General features: G+C 43.2%; 2 protein-coding genes across 2 annotated transcripts; both read left to right on the top strand.

Moving 5' to 3' along the window:
• Positions 1–2,147: 2,147 nt before the first annotated feature.
• stoml2 (stomatin (EPB72)-like 2) lies at positions 2,148–9,495 on the top strand. The gene is made up of 10 exons (XM_047371697.1): positions 2,148–2,342; positions 3,369–3,521; positions 4,457–4,556; positions 4,696–4,754; positions 4,837–4,938; positions 5,026–5,160; positions 6,547–6,691; positions 6,778–6,857; positions 8,071–8,199; positions 8,277–9,495. Exons 1-10 carry the CDS (start codon positions 2,298–2,300, stop codon positions 8,397–8,399), a joined length of 1,071 nt encoding a protein of 356 aa, XP_047227653.1. The 5' UTR covers positions 2,148–2,297; the 3' UTR covers positions 8,400–9,495.
• Positions 9,496–12,507: 3,012 nt separating this feature from the next.
• On the top strand, positions 12,508–21,106 carry pigo (phosphatidylinositol glycan anchor biosynthesis, class O). Its single transcript, XM_047373189.1, has 11 exons — positions 12,508–12,692; positions 12,908–13,386; positions 14,928–15,071; positions 15,181–15,304; positions 15,469–15,628; positions 15,925–16,104; positions 16,200–17,796; positions 17,887–18,090; positions 18,886–19,061; positions 19,155–19,225; positions 20,598–21,106. The coding sequence occupies exons 2-11, from the start codon at positions 12,909–12,911 to the stop codon at positions 20,725–20,727; spliced, it is 3,264 nt and encodes a 1,087-aa protein (XP_047229145.1). The 5' UTR covers positions 12,508–12,692; position 12,908; the 3' UTR covers positions 20,728–21,106.
• Positions 21,107–24,353: the final 3,247 nt, after the last annotated feature.

The following is a 24,353-nucleotide window of genomic DNA, read 5'->3' as shown; positions in this document are numbered from 1 at the left end:
GGAAAGAACAGGTGACCCATTCGTAACAATGAAACACAGAAAAAATATATTTTTTTATATTATTTGATTTTGATCCAGTTCTATATGGGTTTATATCTTTGTCTTACGTAATTTGTATATTTTTTTGTCATATATAGTTGCATGTTTTACACAGATATCTACATATTGCCTTATAGTATTAAATAAAAATAACCTTCCCTGCTTTAGGTCAATTAGAATTGTCAAAATTAAATTTATTCACTAAACACCAGAATAATGGGGGAAATTCTTTCTTATCATTTCTTTCAAAATTCAGAAGTTTACATACAGTTTGAAAACTATGCCTTTAAACTATTTGGGAAACCCAGATGGTGATGTCATGGCTTTGTAAGCTTCTGATACGCTAATTCACAAGATTTGAGCTAAATGGAGGTACACCTGTTCATGTATTTTATGGCACAACTCAAACGCACTGATTCCTTGTGTGACATCATGAAAAATCTTAAGACATTGAACAAAGTTTGAGGAAGACGACTGTTACATTAGGAGAAAAGAGGAGGAAGCCTGCAGACCTGAGAACACCATCCTTACTGTGAAGTACAGGAGTGGTAGCATCATGGTGTGGGGGTGTATTGCTGCAGGACGGACCGGGCTACTTCACAACACGGATGCCATCATGAGGAAAAGAACGTTATGTGGAAATATTGAAGCAAGACATCGGCCAGGAAGTTAAATTTTGGGGTCAAATGGGTCTTCTAAATGCCAAACCATACCGCCTAATTAGTTACAAAGTGGCTTATAGACAAAAAGGGCAGTGTTCCTGAGTGGCCATCACAAGGCCACAATCTCAGACCCATAGAAAAAGGTGTGGGCAGAGAAGCAGAGTTTAAATTCTTCTAGCTTTTTAAAACAATTATGTAAACATCTGAATTTGGAGGAAATTGGGAACAATCTATTAAAAATCTCTTGTTATTTTGGAATGTAGCAAAAAGAAATTACGTTGGTATTCCTAACTGACGTAAAACTGGAAACATTTAGTCTGATTCAGGCAAGAGAAGAAAAAAAGGGTCATGCTTTTATGAAGTGAATTAAAAAACATCTGCTTTCAGTTGTATATTAGAACAAGCAGGCTTTCAGGAGATAGATTTCAGTTTAAAACTGTGCAGAAATAATAGTGATTTTATCACCCTTTCTCAACCCAAGAGAATCGTAATCTGAACCAAACAATCAGTTATATGTTCCCCTGTATTCTACATGGAACAATGGGTACCCAAACCTGCGTTTAATTAATAATTAAATATAAATTAATAATTAAACAAGCAGCACTGACTAGTGAACTTATTCTGCTATTACATTTGTACCAAAACAAAATGATAAAAAATCTGTTTTAATCAGAATGCAAAATTACATCTACATTATTTCTCTATACAACATTCAAAGTACTGCGACAAACAGGCAAACAGCAACAGCAATAAATACAATTTATATATTTTACCACTAATAATCAAACTGACTATTTGTTTGAGCTGTAGAGGTATTATTATTATTATTATAGTTATTAACAAAGTAATATATAACAGTAATTATTTTTAAATTGTTTTTATAGTGTGTTTGTGTTTATTTTGATCCTATAAAAAGCTATAATAACACAAATCATGACAGTACAAGTCCCGTCTTTAGAGTAACACCATTCATGCTTTATTAAAAATGTATTTCTTACACATTAATTCAAAAATATCAGACCATAATGACTTCAACCTGATAAGTCTGTGTTAAAAGATTTTACTTTTGCTTTTTGAGAACAAGCCGCCTGTATGTATCACACTAGGCACCATTATAATGAAACTTCATGTATAAAGTTGCTTATTTTTATATATATTCAATACATTGACATGTTTTCTTGGAATAAAGTTGCATAGTAATGTTTTACAGCCACCAATAGCATTAGATGCGTGATTTCCTTTATAAGTAAATACAATCTTTTTGTATTTATTGTTTTTAGCGGAGGTTTTTCTTATACATTAGTTTTAAATAAACAGTGAACAATAAATAAACACGACAGTTTGTAAAACGCACTTTCCCTGCGTTACATATAAGAAAGTATATAAAACGCAAACAACACGGAAGGATATCCGTTATTTATTAAAGCGGAACTCTTCTCGTCCAGCTTCTGTTTCCAGCAGAGTTTTTCAGGACCGCACTGCTGATGTAACTTTCATTTCCTCTTAGACGAGGGTCACACACATGAGCGCAGAGTTGGTTTAGTGGCCGGTTTGCCGAGCTGTAGTTATCTGTGCTGAGGATTTTAGAAAGAAAAGATGATGTTACGGACGTTGTGTCGGAGGAGCGCCGCCATCTTACAGGTTAGTTCCGCTGTTAGCTTCGGCTCGTTAGCTGCTGCGACCCAACGTCATTCAGCCTGAGTCTGGACGTCAGTTTAAATTACACCAAAAGTTGCTCTACACCACTGGGTCTGGAACAAAAATGTTGTTTTTAATGGTTTTCATTTCAAACATTTATACTATTTAAAGTTTTTTTGTTATTTTATTTATTTACCAGCAATGCATCTTAACAGAGCGTTTTCCCTGAGAAGTTAAGTTGAGGGAGGTTCTGTTTGTGTTTCATTAACCAGCTGATTGATGTTGCTTAAACCAAAATGCATCCACATACATACACAAGTGAGACCAGATATTTATACACTCTAAAAATATCTGTTCCTGTTTTAGGACATTTAGGATTACCAAAATCATTTGTATTTCCTAAATACCAGAAAAATAAGACAGAACTTACCTTAGATTCAGACGTTTACATACGTTTCCGTAGTATTTGGTAGATTTGACCTTTAAACTGTATGACTTTAATAAAATGTTTGGAGTTTTCTTCCACAAACTTCTCTCCACCATTTGCTGGAATTGTGGCCCATTCCTCCTGACAGAACCAAGTCTCCATCTGACAGCATGTTTTGGTTATTGTTCATTTAGAAGGCCCATTTATACCCAAGCTTTTACTTCCTGGCCGATGTTTTGAGATGTCACTTCTAAATTTCCAGAAAATGTTCTTTCCTAATCATGCCATCTACTTTGTGAAGCTCAGTAGCCCATCTTACTGTTGGGGTGGGAAGTTTTTTTCACAGTATCAGAAGGGAAATCTTTATAATATCAGATGTCGATATTGGCCCGAATGTTCATATCGGTGCATCTCTGATATTCCACTCATAGTCGAATGAATGAACACAGTTGTATGACGTAAGTAAATAAGAGCTTTTATCAGGAGGTCACCTAAAGTTAAAGTTGGTTTGATAAGAGGAAATTATCTTTCATATTTTCATAAGAGTCAACCGACCCAAACAAGTGTTCAGAACCAAAATAAATATGTGTGTATTTCTGCAGCAAACCCAGCAGTCCGCACCGAGGCTTTGGGTCACGCCGGCTCAGCAGCGCTGGGCCTCCACTCTGCCCATGAACACCGTGGTTCTGTTCGTGCCCCAACAGGAAGCCTGGGTGGTGGAGAGGATGGGTCGCTACCACCGCATCTTAGAACCCGTACGATCCGTTTATTCATCTGAAATCACAGAAACACCTAATCTATACTTATATTTAAGTCTGTAAATCAGAACTTTAAAGAGTTCCCACTCAGGCTGCAAAACTCTGGAATTTCATTTTATAAGTATGGAAAAATATTTGTAATTCCAGATTATGTCCCTGGTCCAACACTAAATGTTGTTCCTCGTTCTGTTCTTTCTCCCTCTTTCGCTTCTTTGTGTCTGTCCTTCTTTACTTCCTTTCTTCCCTGTGTCCTTCCTTCCTCATATCCTTATTTCCTCTCTTCTCCCCTATCCTTTTATCCTCCTTTTGTTCCTGTCTTTCCTCCTTGTCTCCGTCCTTTCTTTCTTGTGTCCTTTCCCCTCCCCTCCCATTCTTTGCTTCCTTTTTTCTTCTTCCTTTTTTCTTTCCGTCCTTCCTTTCTTCCTTTTCTGCTCCTGTCAATCGCTTGTTGTGTCCTACCTCTCTTCCTTCCTTATTTTCGTCCTCCTATGTTTCCTTCCTTACTGCCTTGTGTCCTTCCACTCCTTTACTTTTTTATGTCTCTCTTTCCTCCTTCATTTGTTCATTTCTGTTTCCAGCGTGTTCTTCATTGTGTGGTTCCATTTTTCCTTTCCTGTGTCCTTTCATCCTTCCCTGTACCCTTCCACTCCTTCCTCCCCCCCTCTTTGTCCATCTTCTGTTCATTTTTTACTTTCATGTGTCCTTTCTTTCTTTAGTGTCCTTCCTTTTTTCCTTGTGTCCTTCCATCTTCCCTCCATTCCTTATGTCCTGCTTTAGTTACTTTCTTTGTTCCTTGTATCCTTCCTTTTATTTTGTGACCTGGACACAATCTTTCATCCATCTTGTGGTTTTTGCTTCTTCCATATTTCCTGCCCACTGTTGAAATATTTGTCATAAATTTATGGTAAACTCTTTCTCTCACACACCTTTAGGGTTTAAACTTCCTCATCCCTGTGCTTGACAAAATTCGCTACGTGCAGAGTCTGAAGGAAATTGTGATTGACGTTCCAGAGCAGTCTGCTGTATCTCTAGGTGAGGAATCATTCCTGTAAGACGAAGCTGACGGCAGCACTAGTCATTTTCTCAGAAGATTTCCTGCTCAGTTTTGGGTTGCACAATTTAATTTTAAAATAAATTCATATAATTAAGTTTAAATGTTTGAATTTCCTAGATAACGTAACACTGCAGATTGATGGAGTTCTTTACTTAAGGATCCTAGACCCGTTTAAGGTAGGCCATCAGACCATTAATAGGCTTTTTAATTCCATTTTTTCACCGGTTCTTTTAAACCCTCTGCTATGCTTACCTTCAGGCCAGCTACGGTGTTGAGGATCCAGAGTACGCAGTCACACAGTTGGCCCAGACCACCATGCGTTCTGAGTTGGGAAAACTGACTCTGGACAAAGTTTTCCGGGTACAAACCAAAACTCCTGCAGCATCTTCCATCCCTCTGCATGTTCTCATGTGAAGAGTTTTATTCATGCGTCTGTTTGATCCAAAGGAACGGGAGTCCCTGAATTCCAACATCGTCCACTCCATCAACCAAGCTTCAGATGATTGGGGGATCCGCTGCCTCCGTTATGAAATCAAGGACATACACGTCCCGCCTCGGGTCAAAGAATCCATGCAGATGCAGGTGGGAATTGTGAAATGGCTTTGGAAAAAAAACAAGTGAATTTGATACACTTTACAGGTCAGAGGTTTGCATGAAACCGTTCTGAACACGAATCTCATGCCTTTAATGATGCATTTAAAGCATTTTTATTTCAGATTTGACAACAACCAGCTTTAGTGAATGTTAAAAACAAGAACCGATTACACATGTTTGAATTTATTGTGGATTTTATTCCACTTTTAAATTTACATCCAGGCTCAAATGTGTACATACGCTCCTATTAATGTCTGTCCCTTAGCAAGTTCCACCTCGACCACACGCCTCTCTGGCTGAATGTTTGACTTCTCTTCTCATGGGGAATCAAAGAGTTAGTCTGCTTTATCCATCCTAAAACCACACTGGGATCATCGTCATTCTGGAACACCCAGTTGTGTCCAGGTTTCAACCATCTAGCTGCTGGTTTGAGTTGAAGTTGAAGAATTTCTGCTTCTGCATTGTTTCATCCACTTAGTGCAACACACCAGCACCACAGGCCAAGAGACAACCCCACAGCATGGTGCTGCCCCCACCATGCTCAATGGTTAACAGGTAAAGGGGGTTGGTCAGGAGTTTCAGGAAAAAAACAGGGAACCACCAGAGCTCAAGCCTATCATTAACAGGTCAAAGTGAACTGAGCCTAACATCAACTTAGACTGAGAGGGTGCCAAGCTAAAGCAGGACCTAAATCTGCAGCTTGTCGGGCCAAATGCTTTCTGGAGAAAGGTTTTATGGTCAGATAAGCATGGTGGTGGCAGCGTCATGCTGTGGACCTTTTAGCTGTCAGTTCAAGCCCTCAACTTGACCTCAAATCAGCATCTAGACAGTAGGAAACTTGGCCACTTTTTGATTTTCCAACAGCTGAGTAATCCCAAACCCACACCTAAATTGGTTTTGGAACAGGCCTGACCCGGTTTTCCTGATTAAACCAACCAGTTCAAAAGAACTCCACTGATTCTGCCAAGAAGAGTGGTGAAACATCCTGCCAGAAGCTTGTTGATTGGTCCAAAAATGTTTGTGGGGTCGTGGTGCAACCAGTTAGGGAACGCTTACTAAGTAACACAGGGGGTGTATATTTATATTTGAGCCTTTATGGATGAACTGGACACTGTGATGATTAAAGAAACAATGCAATTTCTACCAGACTCCTCGAATAGTGTTTAGAGAAATAATTACGTTTGTTTGTTGTGTCATTTCTCCACCCAGAACAAGGAGAGCTGTTTATTATGGCATTCATGCTAGTGAGGGGATGAAAACTTCTGAGAGGCCTTTAGGTTCAGGAAAAAGCTTAGACATTTTATTGTATTCAGAATTAATTATTTTTAAAAAATCACAAAAACAGCAATAATTCATGTTATTGACATGTTCAAGGTGGAGGCTGAGCGTAAAAAGCGAGCCACGGTTCTGGAGTCTGAAGGAACGAGAGAGTCTGCTATTAATGTCGCTGAGGGTCGGAAACAAGCTCAGATCCTGGCCTCAGAGGGAGAAAAGGCAGAGCAGATCAATAAAGCGGCTGGTAGGTGTATTCTCAGACCGCTCCTGCTGTTTGTTTGATAGATAAAATGTGAATATTGTCTGTAAATTGATTTTTGTTTCATCCAGGTGAAGCCCAAGCAATTGTAGCCAAAGCTGAGGCTAAAGCTAAAGCCATCCATCTGCTGTCTGATGCTCTGACCGAGCAGGTAAATGTTTTCCTTCCTTACGGGAAACTAAACATAACTACATCCAGATTGGGCCTAATTGATTTTGTTTCGTTTTTTTTTTTTATTTCCTCTAATTCAGAACTTTACATACATTTATTTAGTAATTTAGTATTTTTCAGAATTGCCTTTGAACCGTATGACTTGGGTCAAATGTTTCGGGTTTCTTTCCAAAGGTTCCTTTCAATAATTTGCTGGAATTTTGGCCCTTTCCTCCTGACAGAACTGGGGTAACTGGGTCGGGTTTGTAGGCTGCCTTGTTCTCGCACCTTCCCTGCTCTGGTAAATTTCCTTTGGATCAGAGCCAGAACATTGACACAGAGTAACTAACTCAGTGGTGTGCTGAAGTTCACTGCATATTCTGAGGACCCATCTGTGTTTAACTTTCTGGCTGATGTCCTGAGATGTTGCTTAAATATTTCCTCATAATGTTCTTCCCTCTCCATTTATTTTGCGAAGTGCACCAGTCCTTCCTGCAGCAGAACACTCCCACAGCATGATGCTGCCTCCCCCGAACTTCCGTTGGGATGGTGTTCGCATGCTTGTAGGCCTCCACGTTTTTCCTCCAGATGTAATCGAGGTCATTATGGTCCAACACTACAGGGCTTTTACAGACTGTAATCAGGCTTTTTATGTTGCTTTTGCAGTAATGGCTTCTTCCTGGCTGAGCGGCCTTTCAGCCCATGTCATGTCTGGATAATTAGACTCCCAGTTTTTTGCGTTTGTTCTGAAAGGGATTCAAACATTTCCCTTCAACCTTTCTCTTTCCTTAACTGCATGATGCCTGGCCATTCCCATGCTGTTAACTGTGCAGTCGCATATAATTGTTTGGACAGACAAACGCGGCACCTTCAGGCATCTGGAAACTACTCAGGGATGAACAAGACTTGATGTCTTCCTGACATCCTGGCTGATTTCTCTTAATTTTTCTCATGATGTCACACAAGGAAGCGGTGTGTTTGAGGTGTTGCCTTAAAATCCACATGTCTCTCATAAACACAATTAACCTATGACAAGCTTCCAAAGCCAGGATCTCATCATCTGGGCTCATTATTCTGGAATTGATCATATAGTAGAAAATTTGGTGATCCTAACTGACCTTAAATAGGAAAATGATTTAATGTTGGTCAGAATAAGGTCATGTGTCTTTCCATATAGTGTATGTAAATATTTGATTTAAACTGTATTTTTACAGAATGGAAACGCAGCTGCTTCCCTGAGTGTGGCTGAACAATACGTCTCTGCATTCTCCAACCTGGCCAAACAGACCAACACCATCCTCCTGCCCTCTAACACCGGTGACATCACAGGAATGGTCACACAGGTTTGTTTCCACCTCTGTCTGCAGCATCATCAGTCACCCACACACTGATGGTAACTTGTTTTGTTTGCCATCTTCAGGCTATGACCATTTACAGCACGCTGGCAAAGACCACTCCAGCAACGTCAGTGGAGGCAGCGCAGGTGAAGAAGGAGGAGCTTCCTGATTTTTTGGTGTCACCTGAAGAGCAGAGGACTCAGTGAATGAACTCAGGATGTTGAACGATTCAGAAAACGATGAAGCAGTTCCAGTCGAGGCTCTGATAACCGAGCAGTTCACTCAGTTTTCACCTGATGGGACTAAAAGGAAAACATGCCAGCTGTATGAGGTCGTCTGATGTCTTTCCACTGGATTCTGGAGAAGATCATCTCTTTCATTAGACCCTTACAGACTGTTGTTTATGTTCACTGATGGTCAGAGTTAGGGAAATTACTTCAGCATCCATGAGAGATTTCTTACACCTGTGACAGAAATGTTGGCCCATGCAAAAATACTCATGTTGTTGCATACTTATTTTACTTTATACAGCTTCCTCCACAACTATTGGTACTCTTAATAAAGATGTATGAAAGGCCTTCATATAAATAAATGTATCTCTTATGCAGTAATATCATCTCAGTTCTCGAGCAGTGAGGTTTAGAGATTTGTTTTACCTTCCTTGTCATCCTCCTGACGATGGTGTGAAAATCAACTTGGTCCTTCATCCAGCCTCGTCTGCCCCAGCTCCAGTTGGTTTTAACTTCGTTTTATTGCTCGGATGCTAGATTTGGGAAAAGTTTGGCCTGTAGTCCTTTCCTGACATTTGGAGATCGACATAAATCTGCCTTTCCTGAATAGCATGTTTTCTTGTCTTTCCCAGTTTGAAGAGCAGCTGGATGAAAAGGGAGTAGACCTAAAAGAAAAAAAAAAGTTTAAAAATACAAAAATAAATTCTACTTTATTTAATATGAATTGTTAGGGGTTTTATTGGTTTTTGTATGTTCTTAAATGAGATGATGCTACTGCAGCGAAAGATGAAGACTTTTTACACATCCTTACCAGGGGTACCAATGAATGTAGAGGTCAGTCTGAGTTATCATGTTAAACTTCATAAACCTGTTTAATATTCAACCTAAGTTAGTGAGTTTCATTTTTCGTTCCTGAGAGTTTTTTCGGTAACTGATCATGAGCGGCACTGAGCCTCTGTGGGACCAGTCTGTGCGTTGATGCATGAAGGCTCCCAGATTTGTAGTTAACTCACTCTGTGAACCATTTCCTGTTGAACCTTAACCTAAAGCTAATAAAAGCGTGTGCACTGCGTGATTTAGAACCAGTTACTTACAATGTGGAGTTTCCTAAAACTCCAGTTTATCCATCTATGGTTTTTGTCTTTAACCTAAATGGGATAAAGCTGATATTGAATGAAATTATCATTTAATTAGATCAAATAACTTTGAAATGTGGTAAAAATATTTAGCATCAATCTCTGTAATTGCTACTTTTCTTATAACTTTCTAAATATGCTTTGACTTGATACTGTTTATGCTGCCATTTTGACCAGAACTCCCCTTAAGAGATGCTGTATCTCAGTGAGACCTTCCTAACTAAAGGTTTTGTTTTTAAGATGGGGGGGGGGGCAGCAAAAATTGCACATCACCTTGACAACACTATCCCTACTCTAAAAACATGGTGGAGGCAGCATCATGATGCTTTTAAGCAGCAATAGAACTGATAGGGAAAATGGATGGAGCTAATTTTAAGTAAATCATGGACCCAAAACAAACAGCATGTTCCAGACTAAACAGGACAAAACAGGTAGAGAATTTTATCTGAAGGACTCGAAGGTCAGATTACTTGGAAATGTATTTGTAGCATAGTCATGGAGTGTGTGTATATATATATATATATATATATATATATATATACAGGTCCTCAAAATATTAGCATATTGTGATAAAGTTAATTATTTTCCATAATGTAATGATGAAAATTTAACATTCATATATTTTAGATTCATTGCACACTAACTGAAATATTTCAGGTTTTTTATTGTCTTAATACGGATGATTTTGGCATACAGCTCATGAAAACCCAAAATTCCTATCTCACAAAATTTGCATATTTCATCCGACCAATAAAAGAAAAGTGTTTTTAATACAAAAAACATCAACCTTCAAATAATCATGTACAGTTATGCACTCAATACTTGGTCGGGATTCCTTTTGCAGAAATGACTGCTTCAATGCGGCGTGGCATGGAGGCAATCAGCCTGTGGCACTGCTGAGGTCTTATGGAGGTCCAGGATGCTTCGATAGCGGCCTTTAGCTCATCCAGAGTGTTGGGTCTTGAGTCTCTCAACGTTCTCTTCACAATATCCCACAGATTCTCTATGGGGTTCAGGTCAGGAGAGTTGGCAGGCCAATTGAGCACAGTGATACCATGGTCAGTAAACCATTTACCAGTGGTTTTGGCACTGTGAGCAGGTGCCAGGTCGTGCTGAAAAATGAAATCTTCATCTCCATAAAGCTTTTCAGCAGATGGAAGCATGAAGTGCTCCAAAATCTCCTGATAGCTAGCTGCATTGACCCTGCCCTTGATAAAACACAGTGGACCAACACCAGCAGCTGACACGGCACCCCAGACCATCACTGACTGTGGGTACTTGACACTGGACTTCTGGCATTTTGGCATTTCCTTCTCCCCAGTCTTCCTCCAGACTCTGGCACCTTGATTTCCGAATGACATGCAGAATTTGCTTTCATCCGAAAAAAGTACTTTGGACCACTGAGCAACAGTCCAGTGCTGCTTCTCTGTAGCCCAGGACAGGCGCTTCTGCCGCTGTTTCTGGTTCAAAAGTGGCTTGACCTGGGGAATGCGGCACCTGTAGCCCATTTCCTGCACGCGCCTGTGCACGGTGGCTCTGGATGTTTCTACTCCAGACTCAGTCCACTGCTTCCGCAGGTCCCCCAAGGTCTGGAATCGGCCCTTCTCCACAATCTTCCTCAGGGTCCGGTCACCTCTTCTCGTTGTGCAGCGTTTTCTGCCACACTTTTTCCTTCCCACAGACTTCCCACTGAGGTGCCTTGATACAGCACTCTGGGAACAGCCTATTCGTTCAGAAATTTCTTTCTGTTTCTTACCCTCTTGCTTGAGGGTGTCAATAGTGGCCTTCTGGACAGCAGTCAGGTCGGCAGTCTTACCCATGATTGGGGTTTTGAGTGATGAACCAGGCTGGGAGTTTTAAAGGCCCCAGGAATCTTTTGCAGGTGTTTAGAGTTAACTCGTTGATTCAGATGATTAGGTTCATAGCTCGTTTAGAGACCCTTTTAATGATATGCTAATTTTGTGAGATAGGAATTTTGGGTTTTCATGAGCTGTATGCCAAAATCATCCGTATTAAGACAATAAAAGACCTGAAATATTTCAGTTAGTGTGCAATGAATCTAAAATATATGAATGTTAAATTTTCATCATGACATTATGGAAAATAATGAACTTTATCACAATATGCTAATATTTTGAGAAGGACCAGTATATATAGAGGACTCACGCAAAAAATCTTAAGATATGTTATTTTGCTTTATGTGTCGGCTCATTGATATGAATGATGAGCCAGCACCTGTTGACTATTTATTACCATATATTTGTATTTTATTTACAAACCAGAGCCCAACTCACACTAATCCATTAAAACTCAGGAGGTGTCACTTATAAGGACACACATCGGATAAATGAATGACATTTGCGTGTTATTTTGTTATACTTTAATATTTATAATATCTATTGTCATTAAATATCCAAATTTATGTGATTACTTTGAATAGCTTGTTTGTTCTATATAATCATGTCTCTAAATACTAATTAAATAAGAACGCGTAGGGAAGAGCAGTTTGAGAGCTGAGAGAAAGCTGTTTTTGGTTCAGCTTTCTTGTCTATAATTGACCATTTATTCGTATATTTGTTTAACTTAATTTTCCAAAACAACTTTATTCTTAATGATATTTATTTATTTCGTCTTGGTAGTTTTTTTTTCTTCTTTTAACAGCCTCGTTGACTTTTTGGCGAAGTGGCGACAGAAGGACACATCCTTACATCCTGCTACCGCCATCTTTTTAACCCGCGACGTTGTCTCACAGGCATGAAGAACTATTTACGGCATGTGTTAAAAATACTCCACATTTAGATAGAAAAATTATTACTTCCTTAAATTGGGAATTGTGGATTTTTTTGTGTTTATTTGTTCCTTATCTTTAGTAACTTAGTGCTGAACTCTCCTGACAGCCTCGGTCCAGGACTAAAAAGATACAACTACTCAGTTGGTTACAGAAAAACTGGTCCGTCGCGAACTTCCGCCGGGTTCCTTGCCCGGAATGTGGACACGGCGGTCCCAATGAAGGTGAAAGAGCCTCCTGTCTGTTCTGTGGTTGCCTGAGACACCTGGACCTCTGTGTTGTTTACACACACACAGCTTCACGGCCGCCCCCAGGCAGAGAGAGGTGAATCCCAGCCAACACAAGGTCAGTGACTGAAACAGGGCGGTTTAGCCAGAGCTAACACCATTAACCGCGACTAATCGGAGATGTTAGCTGTTTTACCTGTTTACTTCGGCGCCGAGCGACGAGTTGATTCTCTGAAGCAACACGAACCCGTTTTAGCTTCTTTATATAGACGTTATCACTGACAGACAGGTACTGATTCTAGTCGTTCCTCTGAACCGCTTGTCGCCGTTCAGGATGAAGGGGCTGACCGTCCTGTCCCTGCTCCTCTGGCTGTGCGCGGCGTACTTCGTGGGCATCTACCTCTTCGTGGGTGGATTCCTGCTGGTGAGGCTGGAGGTGAACCGGACCAGCACCTGCGAGGACGTGCTGCAACCCGGAGAAGGACCGCAGGATTTCTGCCAGACCCAGCCTAGGTTCCGCAAGGCAGTCGTCCTCATCGTTGACGCACTGAAGATCGACTTCGCCCGGTTTGACCCCACCAGGACCACGCCACGACCCTACGAGAACAAGCTGCCCGTGTTGGAGGAGACGGTGTCGTCCAGGCCCACGCAAAGCCGCTTGTACCCCTTCAGAGCCGACCCACCTACAACCACCATGCAGAGGATCAAGGGCTTCACGACGGGGTCCCTGCCGACCTTTGTGGATGTTGGCAATAACTTCGCGTCCAGCGCCATCTTGGAGGACAATCTTATCCACCAGCTGGGACAGATGGGTGAGTTGGTGGAATATTGGCAAATCATAACCAGAACCTTTTAATGTATTTCATTTGGAAATTGAGTGAATGGTCAACACAAAGTTGTGCCTAATTGTGATGCAGAATTTTACTAATACAAATCTGAAAAGTGTGGCATGTATTCGTCTTCTGTTCCCTCGAAGTCGATACTTTCTAGACCAACCTTTTGATGCCTGTCTTATGTCTGTATCTGTTTTTTGCACATCTACAAACTAAAACCACTCCATTGTAGCTCTGTCCATACGTTTAGAGTCCTTGTCTTGCTGGAAGGTGAACCCCTCAGTGAACCGCCTCAAGTCTTTTCGAGGATCCAACGGGGTTTTTTTTCCTGGATTGCCCTATATTTATGTCCATCCTTCTTCCCCACACATCTAGCCAGCTTCCATGTCCCAGCTGAGGAAAAGTGTCCCCACAGCATGATGCCGCCACCCCCATGTTTTACTGTGAGTGATGTTAGCTTTCCTACAGGCATAGCATAGATCTCTGCAGCTCTTCTTAGCTGCTCCTCTGATTAATGCTCTCTTTGCCTAGCCCTCATCTTAGGTGGACATTCATGTCTTGGTAGGTCTGCAGTTAGTCCATTCTCCTTCCATGTTCAGATGATGGACGGTTATAGAAACCCGATTTAATTCTGCTTTTAACATCTCTATAATGTTCTCTCGGAGCTGTCTGCTGTGTTCCTTGGTCTTCATGTTGCTGTTTGTCCTCTAATGTTCTCTAACAAACCTCTGAGGCCAGGAACCGAACTACTGGATCTACACTTCGGGTCAACAGTTTTAGACACACTTTCTCATTTAAAGGTTTCTTTATGACTATTTCCAGCTTATGTAGATTCTCACTGAAGGCATCACAACTGTGAATGAACACAAATGGAATTTTATGCTCAGCACTCATGTTCAATTCAATTCAGTTTATTTATAAAGCGCCAATTCACGACACATGTTGTCTCAAGGCTCTTCACAAAAGTCAGGTACATACATTCCAATTAATACTAACCATTGAACAGTTCAGTCAGATTCAGTTATTTATTCAAATTGGATAAAAAGTTTTTCTGTGAAAGGAAACCCAGCAGATTGCATCCAGTCAGTGACTTGCAGCATTCACTCCTCCTGGATGAGCATGTAGAGACAGTGGACAGTCACTGGCGTTGACTTTGCAGCAATCCCTCATACTGAGCATGCATGTAGCGACAGTGGAGAGGAAAAACTCCCTTTTAACAGGAAGAAACCTCCAGCAGAACCAGAACCAGGCTCAGTGTGAGCGGCCATCTGTTCACCACTCTATTAGATTGTAATTTCATCGCTCTGAACTGTGAAACATAGTGGTGGCAGCATCATACTGTGGGGGTCCTAGTCTTCAGCAGGAACAGCTGAAAGCTGGTCAGAGTAAGTTAAGTGAGGTTTGTGGTTGTAACAGGACAAACTGTGAGAATCTCACAGTATATTATGTACAATGTGGTGTAAGACAGGACTTTGAGGCAGTTTTATTGCAAACAAATAAGACATTTTTTTGTCTGACAGGTAAACGGGTCGTGTTCATGGGCGACGACACCTGGGAAAATCTTTTCCCTAAAAAGTTCTATCGCTCTCTGCCTTTCCCTTCTTTCAACGTCAAGGATCTGGACACTGTGGATAACGGCATCCTGCAGCACCTCTACACAACTAGTATGTATATACTGCTGGAGCGTCTGTTTTACCTCATTACATCTAGTAATGCCACGCCCCCGTTGTGCTTCTGCCGCATTACTCTCCATGTGTCTGTTTCTGCTGGCAGTGGTGGGGGATGACTGGGACGTGCTGGTGGCCCATTTCCTTGGAGTGGATCACTGCGGGCACAGGTTTGGGCCAGACCACCCCGCCATGGCCGACAAGCTCACCCAGATGGACGGTGTGATCAGGTCGGCCAGCAGTACAGCAGCGGCCTGCTTGTTTTAATGTCACAGTTCACATCCTTATACTGATTGATTTGAGGTCTCATGTGAGCTGGTGTGAGAATAAGAACTTGGGGTTTTTAAGACACATGAGCTGGCAGGTTTTTCACCATATTTGGTTCACCCTCCAGGTCTGTGATTGACCGTCTGCAGAATGACACCCTGCTGGTGGTGATGGGGGACCACGGGATGACCGACACAGGAGATCATGGTGGAGAAAGTCAGAAGGAGACGGATGCTGCGCTCTTCCTTTACAGTCCCTCCCCCGTCTTTCCTGGACCGCCCTCTCAGGTGGGCTACAAGCTTTCTTTCAATAGGACATAGGAGGTAATCAAAGAGTTGCCTGTGGGCACCGCTGATGATTTTATTATCAAAACTAGACTGATGCGTTATGTAATTAGAATGAGTGCTATTATTAGTCCATGAGAGGGTGTGTCTGTACCACAGTGCAATATTTACATGGAGTGGAAGTCAGATCCAAGCTTTTGTCCACATTAGTTACATAAATGTAGCTTTGAATCATAGAAAGATGGAAAATTGTTCCAATTTGGCCTTTTTAATATTCTTTCCTTGCTCCTCATCCACAGGATGAGCCAGATGTTGTTCCACAGACAGACCTGGTTCCCACTCTGGCCCTGTTGTTGGGAATACCAATCCCATTCAGCAACGTGGGGCAGGTCCTCCTGCCTTTATTCCCTCCACCACAGACAGGAGGTGCAGTTACACGTCTCAGCCAGCTAGAGGCACTGTGGATCAACACAAAACAGGTAGTTTGTTAGGAAGGCTAACAAAAAAAGTTCCTCGATTAACAAACTGACTTTCTTCCTAAATCTTGTTATGGTTGTTTGTTTTATTCCTGAAGGTTAACCGGTTCCTGGAGACGTATTCTGGTTTGGCCAAAGATATCACCCCAGAGATCCTCTCTGAGCTGAAGGCTGAGTTTTCCCGCCTGTCCTCTGAGTACGTCAGCACGGTCAGAGAGGGACGGCCGCCGCCGCCACACCTGGCCTCTTCTCTGCAGGCCTACCTCACCTCCGTCAGGGACACCTGTCGAGCAACATGGGCCCGATTCAACCCTGTGAAGATGGCGGCGGGTTTGGCCCTCCTGACGTTTGCATGTTTGATGTGTTTTGTGATGTCTGAGCTGTCCATGGTGCTGACGGAGGAGAAACGTGCAGGACTGAAAGCTCCGACTGCTGTGGCAGTAACTGTGGGGGTTGGCGTTGCTGCTGCTCAGCTGCTCACTCGGGGTTACGTGGAGGCGGCATGGTGCCTGGCAGCGGGTACGTTCAGCTCTGAGATCCTCTTCCTCTGGAGGGCATGGCGACTGAACAGCCCCGCCGTTTTAAAGAATGGAGCTAAAGCTTCAAAGCTCTCCAGGTGGATGTCCCTGCGCCGCCTCCTCCTTCCATCTCTGGTGGTGCTGCTCCTCCGTTGTGCCTCTCTACTTTCGGACAGCTATGTGATCTACGAAGGTCGAGTTGTGACCTTTCTTCTGCTCTCTCTGGCTCTCTGCATTCCCATCCATCTCAACTGGAACGGCCATCTTCTGCCTCCAACCCCTGACCCTCTGAAGTCTGCGGGGCTGTTGCCCTCCCCCACTTTATCCCCAGCAGCCATCAGAAAGGAGAGCAGCACCGTTTTAGGCTGCCTGGGAGTTCTCGTGATCTGCGCCTACTTCTCGCTGTCGTTTCATGGCTGCAGAGAAGAGCAGGGCTTCTGCCAGCCCTCGCCGTTCCTCTCTCCGCTCTCACGGTTGCAGGACAACCAGCTTAAGAACCTGTACTACATCCTCTCTGTTATCTCTCTGGCCGTCTGTGCATACCTTCTGAGACTCTGCCTGTGCCACTACGGTAACCTGAACTCCTCGGGTAGGACTGCGTTCACTGCCCGCTGGATCCTGCCGCTGCTCTGCATCTGTACGGGCCTCCATTGGGCCGTCAGCGCCACACCGGAGGACGGCTTCAGGAAGCTGGCTGAGCTGATCCGCGTGGCGCAGCTGGCTCTCCCCAGGGCTGCCTTCAGCCTGCTGGGAGTGGGGTTGTCCCTGATCTTTGTGGACCCCCTCACTGTGTTCGTGAAGACCAGGACCGCAGCTTCAGCCAGAAGCTCGGCTCTCCCTCTGCCCCGCTACCGAGCGAGCACCGGCATCAGCCCGCAAGCTGAGCTACGCCACCTGATCCCGCAGATCTACCAGCGCATGCGTCACTCCCTGGAGGACGGCGAGCTCAGTGGAGGCGCAGAGGAGGACAACCGGCCCGCTGTGGAGGCCTACGGACTGGGAACAGTCTACTCTGCTCCAGTGCTGCTGTTCTGTGGTCTGCTGGGAATCGGGCTGCTGCTCCTGCACCCAGAGGGAATGACTCTGTCTTTCCTGCTGCTGCTGCTGGAGATGGGAGCTTTGTTACACATTCACGCCTCCTCCACCACCCTCAGTGGCTCACCTAGATCTACCTCGGGTAAGAAATCCCTTCTCTTTTGATCCGTAGATGTTCCTGATGGTAAAAGTAAGGATGCTGCTTCTCAACCGTCTCGACGTTTCCCCCAAGGTGGGTTTAATGTACCGTGGACTCCTGTGGTAGTGTGGTCGTTGGCTGCCACCCAGTTCTTCCATGCCACTGGTCATCTGCCCACCTTCCCTTCTATCCAGTGGGGGGCTGCCTTTGTGGGATTCCCCGATGGCCACGCAGGCACTATACTTCCAGCCTTCCTGGTCACCCTCAACACGTTTGCCTCACACATCTTATTTGCAGGTGAAAAAATGACTTTTTGCTAAACAAGAAGCAAAATAAGCTTTTACTGGGCTTTGCACAATTATTCATACACCTTGAACTTTTTCACATTTTGCCACAAACCTCCATGTCTTTTAGTGTGGGTGTATGTGAGTGGCCAAGACTACCACTGAAAAATGGTCTAATAGAGGAAATATTATTTCAAAATTCATTCTCAAATATTTCACTGCTCTCACAAATATTATCTGCTCTCCCTGAGAAACATGTTTCTGCTCTCAGATTTAATGCTTCTTGCCCAAATGTTCTCCTCTCCTGTTTGCATTCTTCTCCTGGAGCTCAAGCCTCTCCCTTTGCACAGGTTCTTGCTTTAAGACGATGACTAAAACAACGAGTAAGTAGGTAACCTTTATTTCAGTAGCACCCTTCACAGATCAAAAACCACACATGACAATAAATGCAAGCATAAAAAAACAGATATACAAACATAAAAGGAAAGATAAAGCAGCAAGCGTATAACATCGAACAGCATAAAACTAGTTCAAAGCCAGTCCGAATAAATGAGTCTTCAACTGCTTCTTAGAACAATCAACAGAATCAAGACTTTATCACCAAACATCCCAGTAAAACACACTAAGGTTTGTCTTTGTAAGGTGACAAAATGTGAAAAAGTAAACTTTAGCCTATAGAAGCTAACTGGCTTCTATAGGCTAAAGTGTCAAAAGTCAAAAGAACTAAACAGAAGCTGTGAGATTAGACCCTCAGTGCCTCAACAGAAGTAAAATGAGCTTTCTGACTTTCATTTCCTCCGTGTGTCAGTGGGTTGTCCTTTGCTGCTGTTCTGGCCTCTGATGCGGGAGGTCAGGGGGGGGAGAAGTTGTGGGGAAGAAGGTGAGGACGCCGTGATGGAAATGAGACTGAGAGAGAACCCCCATCAGTTCAGCGCCGCTCTGCTGCAGCTCTCAACGCGCTACCTCTTTATTCTTGGAGCCCAGGTTAGTCCAGAGAAAATATTCCTGTTTCTGTTGGATCATTTGTTTATGTACACTTTGTTCAGCTCAGCCTCGGTGTCTCGCCTTCCTTCACAGGTGTTTTCTTCAGTCTGTGCTGCTGCTATTCTCAGGAGACACCTAATGGTGTGGAAGGTTTTTGCACCCAAGTAAGTAAGGAAAACCCATTGACAGTAAATGCTTTTGGGACAAAGTATAACTGCCAAACACAAACTGGAGGCTTTTCAGTCCATTAATATTAGACTAAATGCTGTCGATCTCATCAGAACTGTTTTTACTGGGTCTTCCATGGATTTGGTCAGGATTGTTTGGGATAGACCAACACAAAGTAGTGCAGAAATCAAGAAAACTTCTACATGGTTTTAAAAATTGTTAGAAGTAAAGATCTGCATTAAGCCCCTTTTTATTCTGATACCTCAAAATAAAATCTGTGTTCTGAGGGAGGTTGGGGACTTGTACGCTGAATGGGCTGTGTCCAGGACCTGAATCAGGGGTTCTGCCGTGGCAGCAACCAGGACCAGGTGGTAGACCTTAGCAGTGATGGAGGTCACTGCTAGGGTCTGAAGGGACTCCTGAAGCAGAGCACTGCGGACTGCGGCTTCTGGGCACAAACAAAAACTTAGGCTTTATGAGAAATTTGGAGACGCTTTAAAAAAGGAATTTTTGTGGTTCTCAAGAAGTTCTGCAACCCAGAAAGGGAACGCAGGGAGCTGAGTAGGGTCTGTCTGGTAAAGAGCCAATCCACAAAGCAAAGCTCTTGATTTATCGCTCCATCTATGTTCAAACTCATGGTTATCAGATGTGGATTATGACCTAAAGAACGAAACCCTGGATACAAGCATCTGAAACAAGATTGGTCTATTGGGCCTTAGAGGCTGAGTAGAGCCGCTGCTCCTCATTAAAAGCAATCAGCTGAGTTGCGTCTGATCAGGATTCCTCCAGGAGGCCTCCTTTGAAGGTCCTAGTGGCATGTATCACTGGATGAAGACTGCAGGGCAGAACCAGAACCCACTGAGGGGACTACATCTCCTTTCTGGTGTGGAAATACATTGCATCTCCCAGAATGAGCTTGAGACTGTTTCTGGGGAGAGGGTGGTCTTGGTTTCCCTCTTGAACTTGAAACCCCCACTACGTGATGCCAGATAAGGAGATGAAAACGGATGGATGGAGAAAATCCAGTGCAGCCATTTGTAGAATGTGGATGAAGGTGCACCTGCCAGATGAGACAAAAACTGAACTTTTTGGTCAATGTCCAAAAACGTGGTCCAAATCCGCCTGAACACATAAAGATACATGGTAGTGGCAGCATCATGCTGTGGAGATGCTTTATTTCAGCAGGGACAGGGAAGCTGGTCACAGATGATGGGAACATGGGCGGGGCTTGCACAGCTTTAAAGAAGTGGTTTAGATCAAAGCGCGTGGAGAAGGTTAACATCTCAGCAACATAGGCGAGCCAGAGGAGAACCAGGCGGACATTAATGAGAAGCTATGAAACATCTCACCTCTGCTTTGTCTTCCCAGGTTAATGTTTGAGGCCTCGGGGTTCCTGGTGAGCAGCGTGTTCCTGCTGATCGGAGTCACGTTGGTGCTCAGAATCGACGTGGCCGTGGGCCGCTGGTTTAAAAAACTCATCCCAGACGTCTCCAGGTAGCAACGGCACCACTGCTGCCGCCAAAGATCACTGCGCCGCATCGTAAGCTGACACGGATGTGACTGGGAAGGAGTTCACAAAGACGACTAGAAATCATTGCCATCTGTGATGGACATCTCCATAAAACATGTCTCATGAGGTTGTCTGTGAAAGCTCTGAGGGCTTTGTTAATAATTACTGGTACAGAAGAACTTCAGGACATCAGATCTTTGGACTTTTCATTCAAGCTGCCTCACAAAGGGTGAAGTCTTCTTGCATGAGTTCATGTGGTTGAGTGACCGGCGTTTAATGACTGCTTCTGACTAATGGGTGAAACCTTCCAAGCTACTCAGTTTTGCATGTAGGTAAAAGCTTGAGGTTTGGACACGCTGCAGTTCTGGTCAGAACTGAATTTTAATTTGGACTTTTTATGATAGATTTGAACTGTTTCTCAAAGTTGCCTGATGATACAGCATCAACCTCCAGGCTGTGGGTTTTCTCTAACCGAGGCAGGTTGAAAATGAAACAAATGGACCCAAACCTTTCCAGAAACCCGTCCAAACCGTGGACCCACAGATGTTTTCTGTCTGATACTTGGTTAAATGTCCCCCAGCAAGCTGCAGTGACAGTGATGTCTTAGCATTATCCAGGCTGAATATTTGACCACTCATTTGTTTCAGTATGTTGGTTTCATAGCGTAGACCCAGTTTTTAGGCACAGTCCATCGGTTCTGAACAGGTCCGAGTTCGGAGACTTTCCAACAAGCCCACTTTATGCATTCTGAAACCAGTTTGGATGGGTTTGAGACCAATGTTCCGTCAAACACCCATTTACATCCAAGTTTAAACCAGATATGATTTTGTGCAATGTAGCACTGTCAGCTAAACCTCCCCACAGCATGATGCTGCCACCACTGTGCTTCACAGGTGGGGCAGAGTTGCCAGGTTTGAAAGCCTCACCTTGACATTGTGACCAAACAGCTCAGCCTTCGTGTTTTCAGACCCAACTTCAAACTCCAGATGGAGCTGATCTTTGAGGAGGCGCCTCTCTCTCAGTCCCTGTAAACTCCTGCCACTGTGGACAGTGATACTGACGTTCCAGGACCTTTCAGTTGATGATCAGCTTGAGCCTCGGTGCTTAATGGCTTCTTCCTGTCCGTTTTATCTGAGTGGGACCGTTGGACCCGGATGCTTGAAACATGTTCACAGCCGCGTGTGGCTGTGAAGACTTACATTGTGCTGTCTGAATGGCCTACCCAAAGCTGCAACACCCAACCATTTTAGAAGTCTGTCCTTAAGAGCCAGACCTGTCCCAGAAAACCAAACGTCTAATTTAAATTAACCAGAAATAGTGACCAAACATCCTTCCAGAATCCCGCCGGAAACTTGTTAATATCTGCAGAAAAAGCGGGTGGTCAGGATGCAAAGCAGCATTTAACCATGTATCAGTTGGGGTGTATGTATATATTTGAGCTTGTGTGAATTACAGAAAAAAAAATCATTAAATTTAATCTTTGCAGCCAACGTTGTATTTAGTACATTCGCGCCCCGCTGCAAGAAGATCAGAACAGATGCACCATTAATAGACGGAACCTTTCCATGACCCTCATGCCGTTGATGATTGTGTGTTAACCTTTAACCTGACCTCTGAATGAGTGCTAACCTTGCGTTGCACATACTGATCACCTGCCTCAGCCATTAAAGCCGCAGCTTTGTAACTAACTCAGATTTTAGTATTTGAGGAGGGTTCCTCGGTTCAACGGATGTCTTCACCGCGGTGGCTTACATGGCTCCATCCAAGTGCTTTATAGTCTGTCGCGTGTCTACTGAAGGGATCTCTTATTTGTTTTTACTCTATTTTGTATTTTCCAGTATGAATAACCAGCCTGTCTGGAAACTGCCAATGCATGCAGCTGTTTAGTTTGGATTTAACACAGTTGCAGCTTCCTGATCTGCCATTTTTGTACCTGAATGCATGTATATTAATGATTTTTCTAATCACATTTTAAAACGTTTTGTTATTGATTCTTGTGTAATTTTGGCTGCATGATGCGTTCAGTTGATTTATTTCTGCAGGCCGGACCCGGGTCTTGCTGCAACTAAGGCACAATGTTGACGAGGTTTAGGCTCAGGTTGAAATGCTGATGACATCAGCCCAGGCGATGCTTCTGATTGGTGGTGTAATGATGGGACATGTTGTTGTAATTTATATAACTAAATATGTTTGATATGAATATTTGGTTAGTAGATGATGATTTTTACAAACTGTGAAAACTAATAAAGCTTTTCTACATGTTGTATTGCCTTCTGCTTATTTTTCCTGCCTCCATGTTGCAGTCAAACCTGTTTCTGTGCTGCGGAAAAAGAAAACGAGTTGTTAGTGAAGGAGGGACAAACTGTTGTGCAGAGTTTATCATTTATTCTGACTTTTCTGTTAACATGAGCTTGTTAGTGTCATACGGGTTTATCAGAGCTGGAGTAGTTTCAGATTAGAAAGTCAAACGGTCTTGGACCTGCAGCTAATTTTGATCCTTTAAAATGTTTTCCATCACGTAAACATGCTTTCATTTAAACCGTCTCGTGGTACCTCAGGCTGGATGTTTAGGGTCGGTCTGCTGGAAGGTGAACCTCCACCACAGACTCGTCTTCTGCAGTCACTAACGTGTCCTTCCAGCATCATCCTGGATTTAGCTCCACCCATCTTGCCATCAACTCTGACCGACTTCCCTGATCCAGCTGCAGAAAAGCATCTCCACAGCATGATGCTGCCACCACACTATAAGGATGATGGGTTGCTGTGTGCTGCTGACTTGTTTTTCACCACATTTTGCATGTAGGCCAGTAGGTTCAGTTCGGATCTCATCGTTTCAACGTTTGCTGTGACCCATACAGGGCTTGTGGCCAACTACAAACAGGACTGCTTCAACAACAGCTTTGTTCCTGCCTCTCTACCTTGTCCAGCCTGTTGGTTAAGGTGGACGTCCATGTCTTGCTCGAACTGCAGTTGGTCCATTCCTCAGGTGGAGTCTGTTTACTAAATAGGAGACTCTTAAAAACAGTTGGATGCACTGGATTTCAATTAGAGGCATCAGAGTAGATGGAACTGGATAAGAATGCCATGATTTCTCAGATTATTATTTGTAAAAAATACACATACCTTTCAATGCACCATAACCATCTGATGATTCAGAGAACAAAGTAACAAAAGACTTAATAATAAATGTTTTATTTATCAGCATGTTATGTTATACTCCAGTACTGTAAACATATCATCGTTTTTATGTGTTTTTAAAGATCCTGTAGAGCAACACGGATATTTTGATGGGAAACAATCAGATGCATCAAAGGTCAGGAAATTTGGCTGCAAGGCGCAGATAAATGGATGCGCTCCTCTGCTGCCACCTGCTGGTATATGTCTACTATAACAAGCATCGCCTCTGATCTTCCTTTAGAAACGCTGAGCAGTAGCGCCATCTGGTGGTCATCTATGGATACTGCACCGCAGTCAATTAGCTTCGAGGCAAATTTAGGACTATAAATCTGCTACAAATTCGGTTTATAGAGTTCAGTATGAACGTTTTTACCTCAAATTACATACACAGGATGCCTTGTGTCATAGTTATGTTTTTTTTAATGGGGTTTGTTATT

The sequence above is a fragment of the Girardinichthys multiradiatus genome, chromosome 8, assembly GCF_021462225.1.
Source record: "Girardinichthys multiradiatus isolate DD_20200921_A chromosome 8, DD_fGirMul_XY1, whole genome shotgun sequence".
Lineage (NCBI taxonomy): Eukaryota > Metazoa > Chordata > Actinopteri > Cyprinodontiformes > Goodeidae > Girardinichthys > Girardinichthys multiradiatus.
This window is presented reverse-complemented; position numbering and strand designations above follow the sequence as displayed.